The 18,420-nt window shown below is 62.9% G+C and overlaps 3 protein-coding genes across 3 annotated transcripts in view; 2 read left to right on the forward strand and 1 right to left on the reverse strand.

Moving 5' to 3' along the window:
- Window positions 1-118, reverse strand: part of BLOC1S1 (biogenesis of lysosomal organelles complex 1 subunit 1) — a gene marked incomplete at its 5' end in the record, with an annotated part of 1,469 nt that extends 1,351 nt beyond the window's left edge. Inside the window, one exon of the mRNA XM_079547794.1 lies at window positions 58-118. Coding sequence (XP_079403920.1) covers window positions 58-118 — 61 coding nt within the window. The remainder of the gene's footprint in view (window positions 1-57) is intronic.
- Window positions 119-2,440: 2,322 nt separating this feature from the next.
- Window positions 2,441-14,274, forward strand: ITGA7 (integrin subunit alpha 7; the record flags this gene model as incomplete). Its single annotated transcript, XM_079547818.1, is given in 29 exon segments — window positions 2,441-2,616; window positions 4,188-4,315; window positions 4,437-4,516; window positions 4,606-4,861; window positions 5,497-5,628; window positions 5,758-5,877; window positions 6,966-7,173; window positions 7,729-7,922; window positions 8,010-8,098; window positions 8,186-8,313; window positions 8,601-8,696; window positions 8,794-8,855; window positions 8,938-9,107; window positions 9,269-9,418; window positions 9,491-9,603; window positions 9,669-9,867; window positions 10,910-10,993; window positions 11,066-11,145; window positions 11,229-11,306; window positions 11,379-11,481; window positions 11,582-11,758; window positions 11,833-11,925; window positions 12,435-12,548; window positions 12,633-12,731; window positions 12,805-12,930; window positions 13,245-13,289; window positions 13,291-13,371; window positions 13,373-13,405; window positions 14,092-14,274. Coding segments are annotated over 29 exon segments (3,597 nt in total).
- Window positions 14,275-15,364: 1,090 nt separating this feature from the next.
- MCRS1 (microspherule protein 1) lies at window positions 15,365-18,234 on the forward strand (the record flags this gene model as incomplete). The annotated part of the gene is made up of 13 exons (XM_079547752.1): window positions 15,365-15,666; window positions 15,745-15,877; window positions 16,194-16,352; window positions 16,478-16,587; window positions 16,658-16,766; window positions 16,871-17,009; window positions 17,098-17,173; window positions 17,255-17,283; window positions 17,389-17,481; window positions 17,563-17,645; window positions 17,728-17,815; window positions 17,899-18,026; window positions 18,105-18,234. 13 exons carry the CDS (start codon window positions 15,365-15,367, stop codon window positions 18,189-18,191), a joined length of 1,536 nt encoding a protein of 511 aa, XP_079403878.1. The 3' UTR covers window positions 18,192-18,234.
- Between the last annotated feature and the right edge of the window lie 186 nt (window positions 18,235-18,420).

Below are 18,420 nucleotides of genomic sequence, written 5' to 3' on the forward strand. Positions count from 1 at the left end.
CCTCACACCCAGCCAATGAGCCCGCGGGAAAGACGGGGCGGGGCGGGGCGGGCTCACCCTGCAGCTCGCGCCGCTCGCTCTGCCGGGCCTGGTGCTCCCGCAGCAGCCGGGACAGCATGGCGGCTCTCCCGCGTGACGTCACCGTGCGTCACTGTGCGTCACCGCTCCGCCCCGCCCCGCCGCGGGGCATTGTGGGTGCGGGGAGGCGCCATGGGGGTGGTTGTAGGGTTTATAGGATGGCGGCAGAGGGAGCTGTGAGAAACTATGAAGGGGTTTTGGGGTGGCTGTAGGGGTGGGGGGGAGCTATAGGATGGGTGTGGGGGGGTATAGGGAGAGATGGATGGGTTTGGGGGGACCTATAGGTCTTCAGGGAGCCTGGAGGGAAACATATAGGGGAGATATGGTGGTCTAAAGGAAGGTTATGGGGGTCCTGGGGGAGTTACGGAGATCCAGAGAGCCTATATGGGAACTATAGGGGTACGAGAAAACTATAGGCTGCATGGGATGGGTATGGGGTGGGCTATAGGGGGGGATAGAGGGTTTCAAGGGGACCTGTGGGTCTTCAAGGAGCTTATAGGGGAAGGTATAGGGGAAATAGGGGAGATGTAGTGGTCTGAGCGAAGCTATAGGATGGCTATGGGGGTCTTGGGATAGTTATGGGGATCTAGGAAGCCTATATGGGAGCTAGGGGGGTGCTGAGGGAAGCTATAGGGTCCATAGAATGGGTATGGGGGGGGCTATAGGGAGAGATAGAGGGTTTGGGGGGGACCTATAGGGCTTCAGGGAGCTTATAGGGGAGAGTATAGGGGCACTAGAGGAGATACAGTGGTCTGAGGGAAGCTATAGGGGCTGTAGGATGGCTATAGGGGTCTGAGAGCACCGTGTGGGCACAAGGATCCTATAGGAGTCTGGGGAGCAATAGGGATTTAATAGGATGGCTATGGGAGTCTGGGGGAGCTATGGGGGCCCAAAGAACCTATAGGGGTCTGGGTTGGGGTACGAGAGAGCTGTAGAGGTGAAGGGGATGCAGGAGCCATAGGGGCTTGTTGGCGGGGGGGGGGGGGGGGAGGGGGGGGAGGCGCTTATAGGGCTCCACTGATGTGTGGGTGGGACTACAGGGAACCATTGGGGCCTTGCTGGGGCCGTTATGGGTTGGGCTTGGCTGTGTGGGACAGGCTTGGCTATAATGGGATACGCTTGGCCGTTGAGCACCAGGTTAATGAGGGCTCAGCCCAGCCCTGCCCGTCCTTCCCCAGGAATGAGCCGGGGGATGCGGGGGGGTGCAGCTGCTGCTCCACCCTGGCTCTGGATGTGGGCTGCGTCTCAGCTCCGTCCTCACAGTGGAAATAAAATTAATAAAATCGATGCTGGGAGCTGAGCCCTTTCCCTTCCCATCCTCATCTCCGTTCCCACCTGTGTTTGCATTTCCCTTCCTACTCTTGTTCCCATCCCCGTCCCCATTCTTGTTCCTACCCCCGTTCTCCTTCCGTTCCACATCTTTATCCCCGTTCCCTTTCCCATCCCCGTTCCCTTTCCCATCCCTGTTCCCATTAGTGTCTCCATTTCCACTCCCCTCCCTTTTACTATTCATGTCCCCATTCCCCCTTCCCATTCCCACCCTTGTTCCCACAGATGTCCCCATTCTCCTCTCCTCCAGGACACCGTGGCTGTTTCCCACGGTGGCCATGCTGTCACAGTGGGATTTGGAGGGGCCAGGAAGTGGAGGCTGAGCTGGGGGCCTGGAGCCTGCTTCTCCCACCCTCCTCCCCAATGCTGTAGCGAGGAGGAGGAGGAGGTCAGGCACATTCACACGGCCGGAGCACCCTGCCAGCTCCCAAATAGCTCCACGGGCCTTTGGAGAGCAGTTAAAAATAGCAGAGAGCTGGAAAACATGAGTGTGTGTGTCCCCTCACCCCCCCACACTCTTTCTGGTTGAGGCAGGGGGCTGCTCAGCCGTGGGACCCCAGAGTGGGTGGCATTCCTGCACCTCTCAGGATGGGGGGGCATCCCAGGGTGTCACTGTGGGTGTAGGGGTGCCACTCTTGGGTGACGTTGGAGCGTTGTTTTGGGGGTGCTGGAGGTCACCTCGTGTCTGTGGCCGTGCAGTTTGGCACGGGGGTGTGTAGGGAGGGGGGGTGGGGGGGCTCAGTGCCGTGTGGGATGCAATGCCCAGCAGCGCAGCGCCCTGGCACAAAGCGCAATCACTGCAGCGGCTGAGGAGCGCCGGGCGCGGTCAGAGCGCAGCGCGGTGTCCCCGTGCGATGTCACAGCTCTGTGTCACTGTCACCGATGTGTGTTCCCTTCCACCCCCACCCCCCGTGCTGTGTCACCGCCCCGTGTCCCCGGGGGAGGGAGGGGGGGGGGGGGGCTGTGCTTACCCGGGACCGCGAGGGCGGTGGGCGGACCGCAGCGGAGCGGTGCGGTGCGGTGCGGTGCGGGCATGGCGGGGCTGTCCCTCCCGGGGCTGTTCGTGCCGTGGCTCTGCCTGCAGCTGATGGGCACCGCAGCTTTCAACTTGGACGCTGCCAACACTCTGCTGAAGGACGGAACCCGGGGCAGCCTCTTCGGTTTCTCGGTGGCTTTACACCGGCAGCTCAGCCCCGAGCCGGCCAGCTGGTGAGCGGGACCCCCTTCCCCCCCTCCCCGGCTTATTAACGGGGAGCGCTGTACGGAGATGGGGTGGGATTTGGGGCTTTGTGGGGAACCGAAGGTGATCTCAGCAGTTTGCCTCCCCGCCCCATCGCCTGCGCGCAGTGCCCGGCGCGGAGATGCCCAACGCCCACCCGCGTGCCACGGGAGCCGCCGGCACCGGGGGTGGGGGGGCGGGGGGGGGCCCGGAGCTGCAGCCGTGGGGTCCCACACCATGGCGTCCCTCAGCCGTGGGGTCCCGCACCTCGGGGTCCCGCACGCTGCCCGAACCCGGAGCGCCCCGGCTGTGGATCCGGCGCGGTGTCACCGCCGCCCCAATCCGCCCGGCTCCGCTGCCGCCTCTCCGCATTCCTGGCGCCCGCCCCGGGGTTATTTTCGCTCCCGGTAGCGGAGTTCTTGGGCAGGTGCTTGGAGAGCTGCTGGCATCGAGTTGTGTGCCGGGAACTGAGCACGGCACCGGGAACTGAGCGCGGCACCAGGAACCGGGCACTGAGCGTGGCACAGGGCTCGGCACCAAACATGGCACCGTGTGCAGCATGGGCATGGCAGGGGCACCGGGCACAGCACCAGCACCAAGAACTGGGCATGGCATCGACCACTGAGCGCGGCAGTGGGATGGGAAGCAGGCATGGAAGCAGGCATAGCACCAGGCGTGGCAGCAGCATCAGGAACAGCATCGGACACAGCACCAACAGGGAGACTGCAGCACGGCACCGGGCACTGAGCACAGCACTGAGCACAGCACTGGGCATGGTGCCTGCACTGGGCATGGCACAGGGCACTGAGTGTGGCACTGGGCTTGGTGCTGAGCACTGGATATGGCACCAGCACCAAGAATGGGGCGCAGCACCGGGCACTGCGCGCCAGCACCCTCATCCACACCCCTGGCAGCCCCCCTTGGGGCTGTGCTCAGCCTCCTTAGTTGGTTCCTTGGCCTGGGCACCCTGGGCACTGCCCGGTGCTGGGGGCCGCTCCCATGTCTCTTTTTGCCTCCCTCCTTTTTTGGACATGTTGCTGCTGAGTTATTTTGAGTGAATTCCAGTTTATTTTTACCAGCTCAGCTCTCCTGGGGCTCCCTTTTGTCTCGAGGCCACCGGTCTCCAGGGAGAGGCATGGGGGTGCCTGGGTGCCCCATGGCCACCGGGTTCTGCCGCTGCTGTGCTCCTGCGGGTACAGTGAGGCACGTCCCAGCATTGTCCTCACGGGACCTGGGGGGGCTGCAGGGGGGTCAGGTTGGGGGATGGGATGTGCTGAGATCTGGGCTCTGCCATGCTGTGATCACAGCAGCTCTGCTGGGCTGGCACCAAGCTGGGCATGCATGCACGGTGCAGCCTGGCCAGCATGCCCCTCCCTCCACCTTCAGATCAGTTTGGGGCCCAGGGACAGCTGTGAGGGGGTGGCAGGTCAATGGGGAGGATGCAAAGAGGAGGTCTGAGCGTGCAACGCCGGCAGCGTGCGTGCAATTCACACGCTTGTGCATGGCAGCGATCCTGGAGGGGGGTTCCCTTGCCCTGAAATGGGGTTTCCCATCCCTGCAGGCTGCTGGTGGGAGCCCCCCAGGCGCCGGCGCTGCCCAGCCAAGCGGCCAACAGGACGGGGGGGCTCTTTGCTTGCCCGCTGACCCCCGAGCCCTCCGACTGCTGGCGGGTGCCCATTGATGAGGGAGGTGAGGGGGATATACAAGTGGGGGCTCGCAGCCCTATTGCGTGGGGCAGTGGGGCTGAAGAGGGGGTGGTGATTGGGGGGAGGCACAGGATTGATGCTGCCTATGTGTCCCCTTCAAAAAGTGGATCTGCAAAGAGAGAGCAAAGAGAACCAGTGGCTGGGGGTGAGCGTGAAGAGCCAGGGCGCTGGTGGCAAGATCGTGGTGAGCATGAGGGGGAGCGCTGCGGGGAGAGAAGGGGAAAGGGGGGTCCTGGAGCTGCACGATGCTGACCCCCCAGTGCTCAAACCCAGACCTGTGCCCATCGGTACGAAGCTCGGAACCGCGTGCAGCAGCCGCTGGAGACGAGGGATGTGATCGGGCGCTGCTTCGTGCTGAGCCAGGACCTCAGGGTGCACGACGAGCTGGATGGTGGAGAGTGGAAGTTCTGCGAGGGGCGGCCGCAGGGCCACGACCGCTTCGGGTTCTGCCAGCAGGGCTTGGCTGCAGCATTCAGCCCCGATCAGCACTACGTCCTCTTTGGGGCGCCCGGCACCTATAATTGGAAAGGTGGGTGTGGGGAGGCGTGGGGTGGATGGGTGTGCAAGAGGGTAGGTGCGCACAAGCATGGGTGCGAGCATGTGAGTGCATGGAAGTGCCCCGTGTGCTCTGAGTGTGTGTGAGCTGCCTGCTGCGTGCACGTGGCTGCATTCATGCTGTGCGTGCGAGGTAAGGAGCTGTGTGCAGTGCAGGCACGGCTGTGTGCATGTGGGTGTGTGCATGCAGGCAGAGATGCACACATCCGTGCTGCGTGTGAGCACAGAGGTGTGAGCAGGCTTTGCGAGCACAGATGTGTGCATGCATGTGAAGGTGCACAAGCATTCACGCTGTGTGTGTGAGCAAAGGTGTGTGTGTGTGCGCCTTGTGAGCACGTGGGTAAGTGCATGCACACAGAGATGCACGCTCGTGCTGCGTGTGAGCACAGAGGTGTGTGCATGCTGCGTGAGCTCACGGGGCTGTGTCCGTGTGTCCGTGTGTCCGTGTGTCCGTGTGTCCGTGCATGGCTGTGTCCGTGTATCTGTGCATCGGGGTGCCCACGCAGGGGCATCTCCCGCACCCCACCTGCACCTCTCCGTGCACCCTTAGCCCATGTGCTCCCCAGGAGGGTCCCCCCAGACCCCTCTGACCCCTCCTCGGCTCCGCAGGGAACATGCGTGTGGAGCTGCTAAACCAGAGCTCCCTCGATCTCCTGCGCTACGACGACGGCCCCTATGAAGCTGGGGGCGAGAAGGACCAGGACCCCTCGCTCATCCCCGTGCCCGCCAACAGCTACTTCGGTACGGGCATGGCGGAGCCCGGCGCGGTGTGGGGACCCCCAAGTCCCCCCTGCCCGGCTCCAGCCTGCCCCGTCTCATGCCCCAACTGACGCCCTCTCTCTTTCTCTCTCGGCCCCGACGTGGGTGCAGGTTTGTTGTTTGTGACAAACATTGATAGCTCAGATCCCGACCAGCTGGTGTACAAAAGCCCAGACCCCAACGAGAAGGTGCCCGGCGCAGCGGGCGATGTGCCCCAGAATAGCTACCTGGGTTCGTACGCGTGGCAGTGCCAAGCACGCCGCGTCCCCGTGTGCCACCCCACAGCCCTGTGTGTGTGTGTGTGTCCCCGTCTCCTCCCTCCCCCCTGTCTGTGCAGAGCAGAGTGGAGCGGGGCTGCAGCCCCAAGCGTGCATGCGGATCTGTGCACGGTCGGGTACGCACACACCTCTCTTTACGCGCTTCTTGCTCTGCATGCACTTCATCCACATGCATGCACAGAGCACATCTCGTGCACACCCAGCCCCTTGCACACCCCACCATGCACACGCACTGCTGTGTACCACCCCACGCCACACTTCATGCTTGGAAACATTTGGGTCCATTTTGTGCCTGTGCCCCATCCGCACCCTTCCCCCCACCCTCCGTGTTGGTTCCCCTTGTCCCCATCTCTGTCCCTGTGGCTGTTCATGACCTTTCCATGTCCCACTGCTGTGCTGGGGACACCGCCAGGCTCGGGGTTGACGTTGCCCTGGGGATGGGGGGGGAGTCCTTGGGGTCCCACTTGTGTACTAAGCCTGGCCTGCCCCCCCCCACAGCCCAGGTCTCTGTGCTTTCCCCCCCTGTGATGTTTCTGCATGTGGGGTGCATCCTGCTGGGAGGCTTAGGGGGCTGGGGAGGGGGCTGGGCAAGGCTGTGCTGTACTGCTGGGGGGATCAGGCACTGCTGCTGCTGATGGGGAATGCGGGGATTCTGCTGGGGGCTCTGCATCTGCAGCTGGGGAGGGTGAGACGGGCGCTCTGGGTCTAGCAGCTCTGTCCCCAAAATCTTCCCTTCCGGCCATGTGGGGAGGGGGCTATTCCTCGCTCACCCCTGCTTTCCCCTGCGCCAGAACTGGAGGTGAACCCCCACCCCCTAAAATGCAAGGAGCACAGAGCAGGGACACTGAGGCACAAGCGAGGCCCCCATCCCCATTTTCACCCATCCAAACACCAGGGCAGACCCCACCTCGGGCAGAACTCACACCCGGCAGGCTGAGCAGAGAGAGAGAGACGGACAGATGGACGGATGGGAGGCATGGGGTGGGGGGGCTGCAGGGGTGGGGTGGGCACCGACCTCTCTCCCACCCCATTTACCCATAGGATTCTCAGTGGATTCGGGAGCGGGGCTGACGCGGCGCCGGGAGCTGAGCTTTGTCAGTGGGGCACCACGTGCCAACCACACGGGTGCTGTGGTCATCCTGCGCCGTGACAGCGCACACCGCCTGGTGCCCGAGGCTGTGCTGACCGGAGAGCAGCTCACATCTGCCTTTGGCTACGCACTGGCAGTGCTGGACCTCAACAGCGATGGGTGAGTGCAGTGCCGTGGTGCCATGGTGCCGTGGAGTCTTGATGCCACAGTGCCTTGGTGCCGTGGAGCTTTGGTGCCGTGTTGTCTTGATGCCACAGTGCCTTGGTGCCGTGGAGCTTTGGTGCCGTGTTGTCTTGGTGCCATAGCACTGTGGTGCCACATTGCTTTGGGGCATCCCACACAGGGTACCTTGATGTCAAAGTGTGTTGGTTCCATGGTGTCTTGGTGCCTTGACACCCTGGTACAATGGTGCCATGGTGTGTCAGAGCCCTGGTGCCATGGCTTGTTGGTGCCATGGCGTGTCAGAGCCCTGGTGCCATGGCTTGTTGGTGCCATGGTGTGTCAGAGCCCTGGTGCCATGGCGTGTTGGTGCCATGGCGTGTCAGAGCCGTGGTGTCTTGGTAACACGATGCCTTGCTGCCTTGATGCCGCTGTGATTCGGTGCTGCTGTGCCATGCTGCTTTGATGCCGTGGTGCCACAGTGCTTTGGTGCCACGGTACACCGGTGCCACCCAAGGGTGGTCCCAGAGGGTGATGCACCCACCGTGCCCACAGCTGGATGGACTTGGTGGTGGGGGCTCCCCACTTCTTCGAGCGCAAGGCTGAGATCGGGGGGGCTGCCTACGTCTACATCAACCCCGCGGGGCACTGGGATGCTGCCACCCCCCTGCGCCTCACCGGCACCCACGGCTCCATGTTTGGCATCGCCCTGGGCACCGCTGGCGACCTCAACCTGGATGGCTTTGAGGGTGAGGAGCTGAGGGGGGGGAGAGGGAGGGCTCTGGTGTCCCACTTTATGCTGCTGTGCCCTCCCTTCACTGCTCCTGCCCTCCCAGACCTGGCTGTGGGAGCCCCGTTTGATGGTGCTGGCAAGGTGTACATCTACCATGGCAGCAAGTTGGGCATCGTGGTGAAACCGGCTCAGGTGAGTGGTATGAGGTGGGAGGGGGGGATTGGGGTGTCACCCATTGCTCCCCACTGTTCCCAGTGTCACGGCTGTCCTCATCCCCAGGTGCTGGATGGGGAAGGCGTGGGGGTGACAACTTTTGGGTACGCGCTCTCCGGGGGAGTTGATGTGGATGGGAACCTCTACCCCGACCTGCTCGTTGGCTCCCTGTCTGACACTGTGGTGCTGTACAGGTGAGTGCCCACTGTGGGCACCTGGCCCCAAACTGGTCACCCCCATCCCTGAGCATCCCCTCACTCTGAGCATCCCCCATTCCTGAGCATCCCCTCACTCTAACTCTAACCCACCCCCCGCCCCCAAGTATCCTCACCCCAAGGTCCCATCATCCCCTCTCCCCTGGTGCACTCCCTGACCCAGAGGTCCCCAGTTGCAGCCGGGGGTCCTCGGTTGCAGGGCGCAGGTGCTGAAGCTGTGACCGGGGGTCTGCCTCCCACCCAGCACCCCTATGCTCCCCCCGCAGAGCCCGTCCAGTGGTCTACATCTCCCGGAACATCTCCCTGCTCCCCGCCAACATCGATCTGGAGCAGAGCAACTGCCAGCACCAGGAGGGCATCTGGTGGGTGCCACCCATCCCTCAGCCCCACACTGCAGCTGGAGGAGTCAGCGCTGCCTTATCTCACCCCCTACCTTCTCCCCATCCCACATCTCCACAGCGTGGATGTCCAAGCATGCTTCAGCTACACAGCCACCCCCGCCAGCTACAGCCCCCCTCTGGGTGAGCGCACACAGGGATAGGGGACGGGGGTCCCTGGGTTGGCGGGGGGGACCCCAACACGGCCCCTTCCCTCTCCCACCAGTGCTGGAATACGTGTTTGATGCCGACACGGAACGCCGACGGTTGGGTCACCCCCCCCGTGTCACCTTCCTGGGCCGTCGGCCCTCAGATCCTGAGCACCAGTTCTCCCACACCGTGGAGCTGCCCCGGCAGCACGCACGCACCTGCACCACTGCCACCTTCCAGCTCCAGGTGGGTGCCTGTTATCCCCATTGCCACCTTGTCCCACTCATCCTTGCCGTTATCCCCATCCTATCCGCATCCCCATTGTCCCATCCCTATCCCTGCTCCCATTCCTATCCCGTTCCCATCCTGTCTCCATCCCCATCCTGCATCCCTCCTCACCTTTGCAGGACAGCATCCGTGACAAACTGCGCCCCATCGCCGTCACCCTTGCCTATGGCATCCAGGGGGCTGGGACACCACGGCGCAGCCGGAGTGCCACCCTGCCTCCCGTGCCCCCTGTGCTCAGCCCACAGCAACCCAGCAGCCACCGCACCGAGGTGAGGGGCCGGCTATAGGGCCGGCTATGGGGCCAGCTCCAGGCGTTCCATCCAACGCTTTTCCCTTTGCAGGTGCACTTTCTGAAGCAGGGCTGCGGGGACGACAAGATCTGCCAGAGCAACCTGCAGCTGCGCTTCCAGTTCTGCACCCGCCTGGGAGACGCTGATTTCCTGCCCCTACCCAAGTGAGCGTTGTCCCCACACTGTCCCCATCCCACAAGGCACGGGGAGCTCACAGGGGCTGTCACAGGGGTGAGGATGGCACCGCTATCTTTGCCATGAGCGACCAGAAGGACGTGGCCCTGGAGATCCATGTCACCAACATGCCCTCGGACCCCACGGAGCCGCAGCGGGATGGGGATGATGCCCACGAGGCTGTGCTCACTGCCCGCTTCCCCCCGGAGCTGCCCTACTCCGCCGTGCGACCCTACGATGGCCGCACAGCACTGGTGTGGGATGGGGAGAGGAGTGGGTCTGGGGGTGTGGAGGGGTGGGGGTGATCCTGGGGTGTGAAGGGTTGGGATGGATGCAGGGCTACGGATGGGTGGGAGGGTGGGGGGTACGGGGATGGGGCTGGTTCCGGGGGTGCTGGGTTCAGGGATGGGGCTGGTTCTGGAGGGCCTGGGTTTGGGGATGGGGCGATGAGGCTGGATCTGGGGGAACTGGGTTTTGGGATGGGGCTGGTTCTGGGGGTGCTGGGTTTGGGATGATGCTGTTTCTGGGAGTGCTGTATTTGGGGATGGGGCTGGTTCGGGAGGTCTGGGTTTTGAGATAGGGCTGGTTCTGGGGGTGCTGGGTTTTAGGATGGGGCCGGTTTTGGGGGTACTGGGAATGGGCTGGTTCTGGGGGTCCCAGAGATGCTGGGGTTTGGACAGAGGGGGTTGCAGAAATTCTGGGAGATCTGCTAGGATTTGGGATGGAGTTGATCGTGGGGATCTCAGGCATGCTGGGTTTTGTGATGAGGCCGGGTCTTGGGGTGCCAGTGTTCGGAATGGGGCTGGACCAAGGGGTCCAGGGATGCTGTTTTTTTCCTGAGGGTTCCAGGGTGCTGGGGTTTGTGGTGGAGCTGATTCTGGAGGGCTGGTGTTCGGGGGAGGGGAGGTCCGGGGGTTCTTGGGTTTCTGAGGTGTCTGGGTTTGGTATGAAGTTGGTACAGCACATCCTGGAGATGCTGGGATTTGGGACAGGGCTGGTCTCTGGGATTCTGTGGTTCTGGTTTTGGGATAGGGTTGGTCCTGGCAGCCTCAGGGATGCCGTATTTTGGGACAGGGCTGGTTCTGGGGCGCAGAAGTTTGGGGTGGGGATGGGGCTGGTTCTGGGTATCCCAGGGATGCTGGGGTTTGGGATGAGGTTGGTCCTTGAGGGCTCAGGATTGGCTGGGCTTCAGGACAGAGCAGGTTTCAGGGATTCTGGGGCCGCTTAGGCTCTGGGATGGGGCTGGTTCCAGGGGTCTCTGGGGTACTGGAGTTTGAGATGGCTCTCTGCCCCCAGGACAAGCCAGTGGTGTGCCTTGCCAACCAGAACGGCTCGCAGGTGGAGTGTGAGCTGGGGAACCCCATGAAACGTGGAGCCCAGGTGAGTGCGCCCCCCAAAACCTCTGTCCAACCCCCCCAGCTTTGACCCCAACCTCCACCCTGCATCCTCCAGGTGCGCTTCTACCTTATCCTCAGCACTCTGGGCATCACCCTGCAGACCACCGACCTGGCAGTGGAGCTGGCCCTGTCCACGTGAGCCGCACTGGAGGGGGGGGGAAGGAGGGAGTTAAGAGGCTCTGTGATGCCCCCCACCCCAACTCCTTTGTTGTCCCCAGGATCAGCGAGCAGCCAAGCCTGGAGCCGGTGGTGGCCCGGGCGCGTGTGGTCATCGAGCTGCCCCTCTCGGTGACGGGGTGAGTGGAAATGGGGCGGGGGGCTGCAATCCCCCCCCTCCCAGGGCTGCACTGACCCTGCTGTCCCCGCAGCGTGGCGGTGCCTCCCCGGCTCTTCTTTGGGGGGACAGTGCGGGGTGAGAGCGCGGTGCGGCGCGAGAGCCAGGTGGGCAGCGCTGTGCTCTTCGAGGTGACGGTGAGTGGGGAGCGCCGGGGGGGCTCAGCCCCATATGAGCATCCTGTGGGGCTGGGGGATCGCAACCCCATGGATCCCTTGGTAATGCATCACCCTACAGGTGTCCAACCGGGGCCCGTCACTGAAGACGTTAGGCTCAGCCTTCCTCAACCTGCTGTGGCCACACGAGCTCAGCAATGGGAAGTGGCTGCTTTACCCGCTGCAGCTGGAGCTGCTGGCTGCACCGGGACTGCAGACAGTGTGCAGCCCTGCTGCCAATCCCCTGCGCCTGGCGTTGGTACATGGGGGAGCTGAGGGTGGTGGGGATGGGGCTGGCAGGCAGCCCAACCCACGCGTGTCTTTATCATCCAGGAGCCACCGGGAGAGGCTGAGGTCACCGAGGAGCCTGCTGTGGAGTCCTGGTGGGTGCCAGCGCCCGCTGAAAGGAGGAGGAACATCACGCTGGTGAGTGGGGCTGCGGTGCTGCCATCCCCGGGGTGCTCCCTTCCTAAGGTGCTCCCATCTCTGGGAGCACTGCTGGGATTCTCCCACTCTTAGGGTGTTCCCATCCCTGAGGCTTTCCCATCCCCGGCGTGCTCCTGTCCCTGGGGTGCTCCTACTGCTGTGGGATCTCCATTCCTAGGATTGGGTTCCTAGCAATTCCAGTGCTGGGATTTTCCCACTCTTGGGATATTTCTATCCCTGGTACACTCTCACTCTTGGATTTTTTTCCATCCCTGGGGTGCTGTCATTCCTAAGCTGCTCCCGTTGCTGGGATTCTCCCACTCTCGGGTATTTCCATCCTTGGCTTACTCTCACTTTTGGGATTTTCTCATTCCTGGGTTGTTCACTTTCCTGGGCTGCTCCCATTGCTGGGATTCACCCATCTCTGGGCTTTTTTCCATCCCTGGGGTGCTCCAACTCCTGCGGTGTGCAGCCATGCTGTGACCCCCCCCCACCCCTCCATCCCACAGGACTGTGCCCAGGGCACTGCGCGCTGCATGGCGTTCCGCTGCCCCCTCTACAGCTTTGAGCGCGCTGCTGTGCTGACTGCACGCGGGCGGCTGTGGAACAGCACCTTCCTGGAGGTAGGACAGAGACAGGGATGAATCTTTGGGGCCATGCAGGGCTTCACCCCATCCCACGCCCCATCCCACGCCCCACTGCCGCAGGAATACCTGGCTGTCACTTCAGTGGAGCTGATTGTGCGCGCCAGCGTCTCGGTGACCTCTTCCATCAAGAACCTGGTGCTGAAGGACGCTTCCACGCAGGTCTGGCCCTGTGCCCCCATTCCTGTCCCCTACCCCCTCCCTGCAGCCCTCTGACCGGTGCTGCCGTCACCAGATCCCTGTCACCATCTACCTGGACCCCGGCGTGGCGGTGGCTGGTGGTGTGCCCTGGTGGGTCATCCTGCTGGCTGTGCTGGCTGGCATCCTGGTTCTGGCACTGCTGATCTTCATCCTCTGGAAGGTGAGCGATGGGGTGAGGTCAGGATATGTCCCCTCCCTGGCTGTCCTGTGCCATGCTGTGCCACCTGACCTGAGCTATGCTCTGCTATTTTGGCCACGCTGTGCCGTGCAGTGCTGTGCTGTGCCATCCCCATTTTGCCATGCCATGTCATGCCACGCTTTTGGCCCACTACAGTGCCATGCCGTGCCACATTGTGCCGCGCAGCGCTGTGCCACGCTGTAGGATCACTGCGGTGCCAAGCCCCGTGGTGCCATGCCGTGCTGCCCCCCCCCAGCTGGCCGTGCCCTTCCTCACCTTCTCACTTCCCTCCTCAGTGCGGCTTCTTCAAGCGGAGCAGCCCAACCTCCCGCTACACTGCTAATTATTACCGGGCACGTCGGGGGCTGCAGCCCTCAGAGGTGGACAAACAGGCGCTGCAGGGCCAGCGGTAACACGGGGCTGCTCCCAGCCCGGGCCACCAGCAACCAGCACGGCTGTGCACGGGTGTGCTGCCTCCTGCACGCGTGTGTGAGGGCATGCAGTGTGCCCAGGCGGAGCGACAAGGGCTTGCAGGCTCTGCTTGCAGTTGTGCAAGGGTTTGCAGCAGTAGGGTGGGAAGAGGAGGGGTTTCAGCGTTGGGGATAGTGGGTTTGCGTTGCTGCTGTGTTGTTGTGCAAGGGTTTGCTGTGTGGTTGTGCAGGGGTTTGCAGTGCTGGTGCATGGGTGGGTGAGGGTTTGCAGTGCCAGTGTGTGGTTGTGCCAGGGTTTGCAGCGTCAGGGTGGATGGAGGAGGGTCTGCAGACACAGGGCAGCAGGACGTGTGAGGGTTTGCAGTGCTGGTGCATGGCTGTGCCGAAGTTTGCAGCGTCAGGGTGGATGGAGGAAGGTCTGCAGACTCAGGGCAGCAGGACGTGTGAGGGTTTGCAGTGTGTGGTGCACGGTTGCACCAGGGTTTGCAATGCCAAGCCAGGACGTGCAAGGATTTGCAGCACCAGCACTTGGACGTGCGAGGGCTGGTGCAGCACTAGTGTAAAGCGCTGCCCTGTGCCACAGAGGGACTGGTGGGCACAAAGCTGTGGGCAGATGGAGCCCATACCCAAACCCAGCTGGCCATGTGCTGCCTTACGGCCAAGCTGTGGCCCCGATGCCGTCGCCGTGGTGCTGACCCGCTGCTCCCCGCAGTTGGGCTTCTTCCGCCGGGCACGCTACGTGCCGCCGGCCGTGCCACAGTACCACGCTGTGAAGATCCCACGGGAGGAGAGGCAGCAGTTCCGCGAGGAGAAGATGGGCACCATCCAGAGGAAGGAGTGGGCTGTGAACTGGAGCGAGCCCAGCGATGGGCACGTCACCCCCAGCTCAGCATAACCCCAGGGACACCGATCATGCTGCTGGACCGCAGGGGGCTGCTGCATGCGGGACCCCCCCTCTGCTGCTGGCCATGCCCTGAGGAAGGACCCTCTGGTGACATTTGGGGATGCACACATACGTGTTGCTGTGCACGCCCGCCCTGACCGGGCACACACAGAATTGCTTGCAGTGGGACAGGACCGCAGGGACAGCTCGGCTCCAGGGCATGGTTCGTCCCCAAAGGGATGGCACAGCCCCACAGCTCAGCCCTACAGAGTCAACCCCATTGCACGGGGATGGCTCTGCCCCAAGAGACTGGCTTGTCCCCAAAGGGCACAAGGACAACTCAGCTCTAAGGGATGGCCCTGCCCTATTAGCATGGCTCTGCCCAAGGTGGTGGCTTGTCCCAGAGGGTCAGCTCAGCTCCATTGAACAGGGCATGTCCCCTAGGGGATGGCACTTCTCCAAAGTGATGGCTTTTCCTCAAAGGGTACAGAGACTCAGCCCTATAGGTATGGCCCCATCCTACGAGCACAGCTTTAACCCTAAATGATGGCTCCTAAAGGGTCAGCTCAGCTCCACAGTACAGGGCTTGTCTCCAAGGTGCTGGCACGGCCACACAGGGCTGGCTTGCCCCTAAAGGGACAGATTGCCCCCACAAAGGACAGCTGTGCCCTACTGGGACAGCTCAACCCCCCAGGACCCTATGGGCCTGGCTCTGCCCTATTGGGCTGGCACATCCCTACGGTGCTGTCGTATCCCCCAGGGGCTCCTCAGCCCTAAACGGCTGCCTGTGCCCCCCTAGGAACAGCCCAGCCCCACGGCAGTGGCTCAGCCCCACAGGGACACCTCACCCCCCACGCAAGTGCCGCTCTTCCCAATAAAAGGAGAAGCCCCCACGGTGCCAGCCTCGTTTCTTGCAGCTCGGACATGATGGGCGCGGCCCTGCGGCCATTTCCGTGCGCGGGCGGGATCGTGGGTGCGGGGTCAACGGTGGCACTCCCTGCCCCGCCCCCTTCCTTGTCCTCATCCCCATCTCTGCCCTCCGGTGGGCTCCGGTCGCCTCCGTGCCCGCAATGACTCGGGCACACCTCCGCCCTCAACCAAGATGGCGCCGCAAGATGTCGCAGAGTCAGTGACGTCAGAGGAGCTTCCGGTGGCGCCCGGAAGTAGTTATCCATGGCGGCTTCCCGGCGGACGCCGTCGAGGGGATGGTGAGGCCGCGGTGGGATCCGGGGAAGCTGAGGTCCCCAACGGGGGCCCCGTAACGGGCGCAGGATCCCTCCGGAGCGCTCCTCTGATGGCGTCGGGTGCGGCGAGTCGCTCCGAGGACGAGGAGCCGCTGGCGGGGCCGAAACGGGGCTCGGCCCAGGCTTCTGGAGCCGTCCCGAAGCGCCGCAGCTCTTCACGGTACGGGGGATGGGGGTGAGGGTGTGTGTGGGGGGAGAGTTAGGGGCACGGGGCCCATCGCTGGTTCCTTCGGCCCAGGTTCATCAAGCGGAAGAAGTTCGACGATGAGTTGGTAGAGAGCAGCTTGGCCAAGTCCTCCAGCCGGGCCAAGGGGGGCGTGGAGCCGGGGCGCTGCTCGGGCAGTGAGCCGTCCTCCAGCGAGAAGAAGAAGGTGAGGGGTGGGAAGGCTGGGGGGGGAGGGGGGGGACAAGAGGGGGCGGTAGGGGGCTCTGACGGACCCCACTGTCCCTTTGGGGTGACCCCCCACCACCTTTCAGAGTGGAGACCCTCAGTGCTCCCCAGGGAGACTCGCTGTCCCTTGAGGAGGAGGCGCTGTCAGGGGGGACCCCACAGTTCCTCAGGGAGGGGACCCCCTCCATTCCTTAGGAGGACCCCCAGTGCCCTCGGGGAGACCCCTCCCCACCCTCTCCCTTGATGTCACTCCATTTCCCCTTGAGGTGACCCTCCACCCCGCACTGTCTCCCCAGGTCTCAAAGTCTGTGTCCACCCCTGTGGCGCCCAGCCCCGTCCCGGCCCCCAGCCTTGCCAAGCGGATGAAGAAGAGCAAACAGCCCCTGCAGGTGACCAAGGACCTGGGCCGCTGGAAGCCTGCTGATGACCTCCTGCTTATCAATGCTGTGCTGCAGGTCTGACCCCTCCCCCCCCCCCAAAGCCCTAGATCCAACCCCCATGGCCCCAGGGCTCACTGTGCTCTGGAGGCTCTTGCTGTGGTGGTATTTGTAGCTTTTCTTTCATCTGAGGGCTTTTCCAGACCAACGACCTCACGTCTGTGCACCTGGGTGTGAAGTTCAGCTGCCGTTTCAACCTGCGGGAGATCCAGGAGCGCTGGTACGCGCTGCTCTACGACCCCATCATCTCCAAGTGAGTGTGGGACTGGTGCTGGAGGGCAGAGCTGCCCTCAGAGGGGGTTCTCATGCCGCATTCCCCTCAGGTTGGCCTGCCAGGCCATGCGCCAGCTGCACCCTGAGGCCATCGCTGCCATCCAGAGCAAGGTGCTGTTCAGCAAAGCTGAGGAGCAGCTGCTGAACAAAGTGGGATCGGTAAGAGCCTGTGGGGCCAGGGCTTGTTGTAGGTAGGGCTTCATGCTGGCGTCTGCTTTTCCGTGGGCATCCTCTGTGCCATGTGTCCTTTGTCCTCTCTGCAGATGAGCCAGCCCACACTCGACACCTTCCAGGAGCTTCTCCACAAGCACCCCGATGTCTTCTACCCCTCCAGGACAGCCAAGGCCCTGCAGCTGCACTGGCAGCTCATGAAGCAGTACTACCTTCTGGATGACCAAACCGGTGAGCCCAGCTCCCCTCTCCGTGCCTCCTGTGTCTCCCTCTCTGTGTGTCCCCACCTGTGCACTCCCTTCCCTCCTGCTCTTTCCAGTGCAGCCGCTCCCCAAGGGGGACCAAGTGCTCAATTTCTCGGATGCTGAGGACATGCTGGATGACAGCAAGCTGAAGTGAGGTTTGGGGGGAGCCCTAAGGGGGGGAGGCAGGGGGTGCTCCAGATGGTATTCTCTGATCCTCCTCCTCCTCTGCAGGGATGTGCGGGATGATGTGCTGGAGCATGGTGAGTTCAGCCTGCACCCCACTGCTCAGTGGAATCCAAGCAGTCTGACTTGGCGGGGGGTGGGGGTGTGTTCCCCTCTCACTCTTTTCTTTCCCCTTTTTCCAGAGCTGACTGTGGCTGACCGCCGCCAGAAACGGGAGATCCGGCAGCTGGAGCAGGAGCTGCACAAGTGGCAGGTGTTAGTTGACAGCATCACAGGTGAGAGTTGAGTGCGGGAGGCTGTCTGACTGTCCATCTGTCCTTCCCTTCATCAGCCCTCCTCTCTGCTTCTCCCTTCAGGCATGAACTCCCCAGACTTTGACAGCCAGACACTGGCCGTGCTGCGGGGCCGCATGGTGCGGTATCTCATGCGCTCTCGAGAGGTGAGGGGGGGCTGAGGCCCCCAGCAGAGCTCTGCTCATCCCACTGAGCTCCTCCAGCCTTCTTATGCTCCTCTTTCTTCAGATCACACTGGGCAGAGCCACGAAGGACAACCAGATTGATGTGGACCTGGCGTTGGAGGGACCGGCCTGGAAGATCTCTCGCAAGCAGGGTAGGGAGCAGGGCTGGGCGGGTTTGGGGGAACTCAAGGGCACAGCAGCTGTGCTCCCCTCCCCCCTGCATTGCCCCCCTAAGGCGTCATCAAGCTGAAGAACAATGGGGACTTCTTCATCGCTAACGAGGGCCGGCGCCCCATTTACATCGATGGCCGTCCTGTGCTTGGTGGCAACAAGTGGAAGCTCAACAACAATTCTGTGGTGGAGGTGAGCGTGGGGGGCGGTGAGGGGTCTCAGGGCCATAGGAGGGGTCCAGTCCTGCTCACCTCCCCCCTTTACCTGCAGATTGCCAGCCTCCGCTTCGTCTTCCTCATCAACCAGGACCTGATCACCCTCATCAAGACTGAGGCAGCCAAGATGGCCCAGCAGTGAGGAGAGGGGGCTGCTCTGCTACGTCCCCCCCAGCCTTACAAGGAGAGAGGGGGGGGGAGGTGTTCCTGGCTCCCCTCAGCTGGAGGGGGGTGGGCCTCTCCCTCCCCTGGCCCCAAGCTTGTGGGCCTGCAAATAAAAGTGTTTTATCCTCACAACTGTGGCTCGTTGGGAAGGGAGGGGAGGTAAATGGACACACAAAACCCTGAGCTGTGGGGGCAATATTTTGAAA

The sequence above is a fragment of the Tetrao urogallus genome (assembly GCF_951394365.1).
Source record: "Tetrao urogallus genome assembly, chromosome: 31".
NCBI lineage: Eukaryota > Metazoa > Chordata > Aves > Galliformes > Phasianidae > Tetrao > Tetrao urogallus.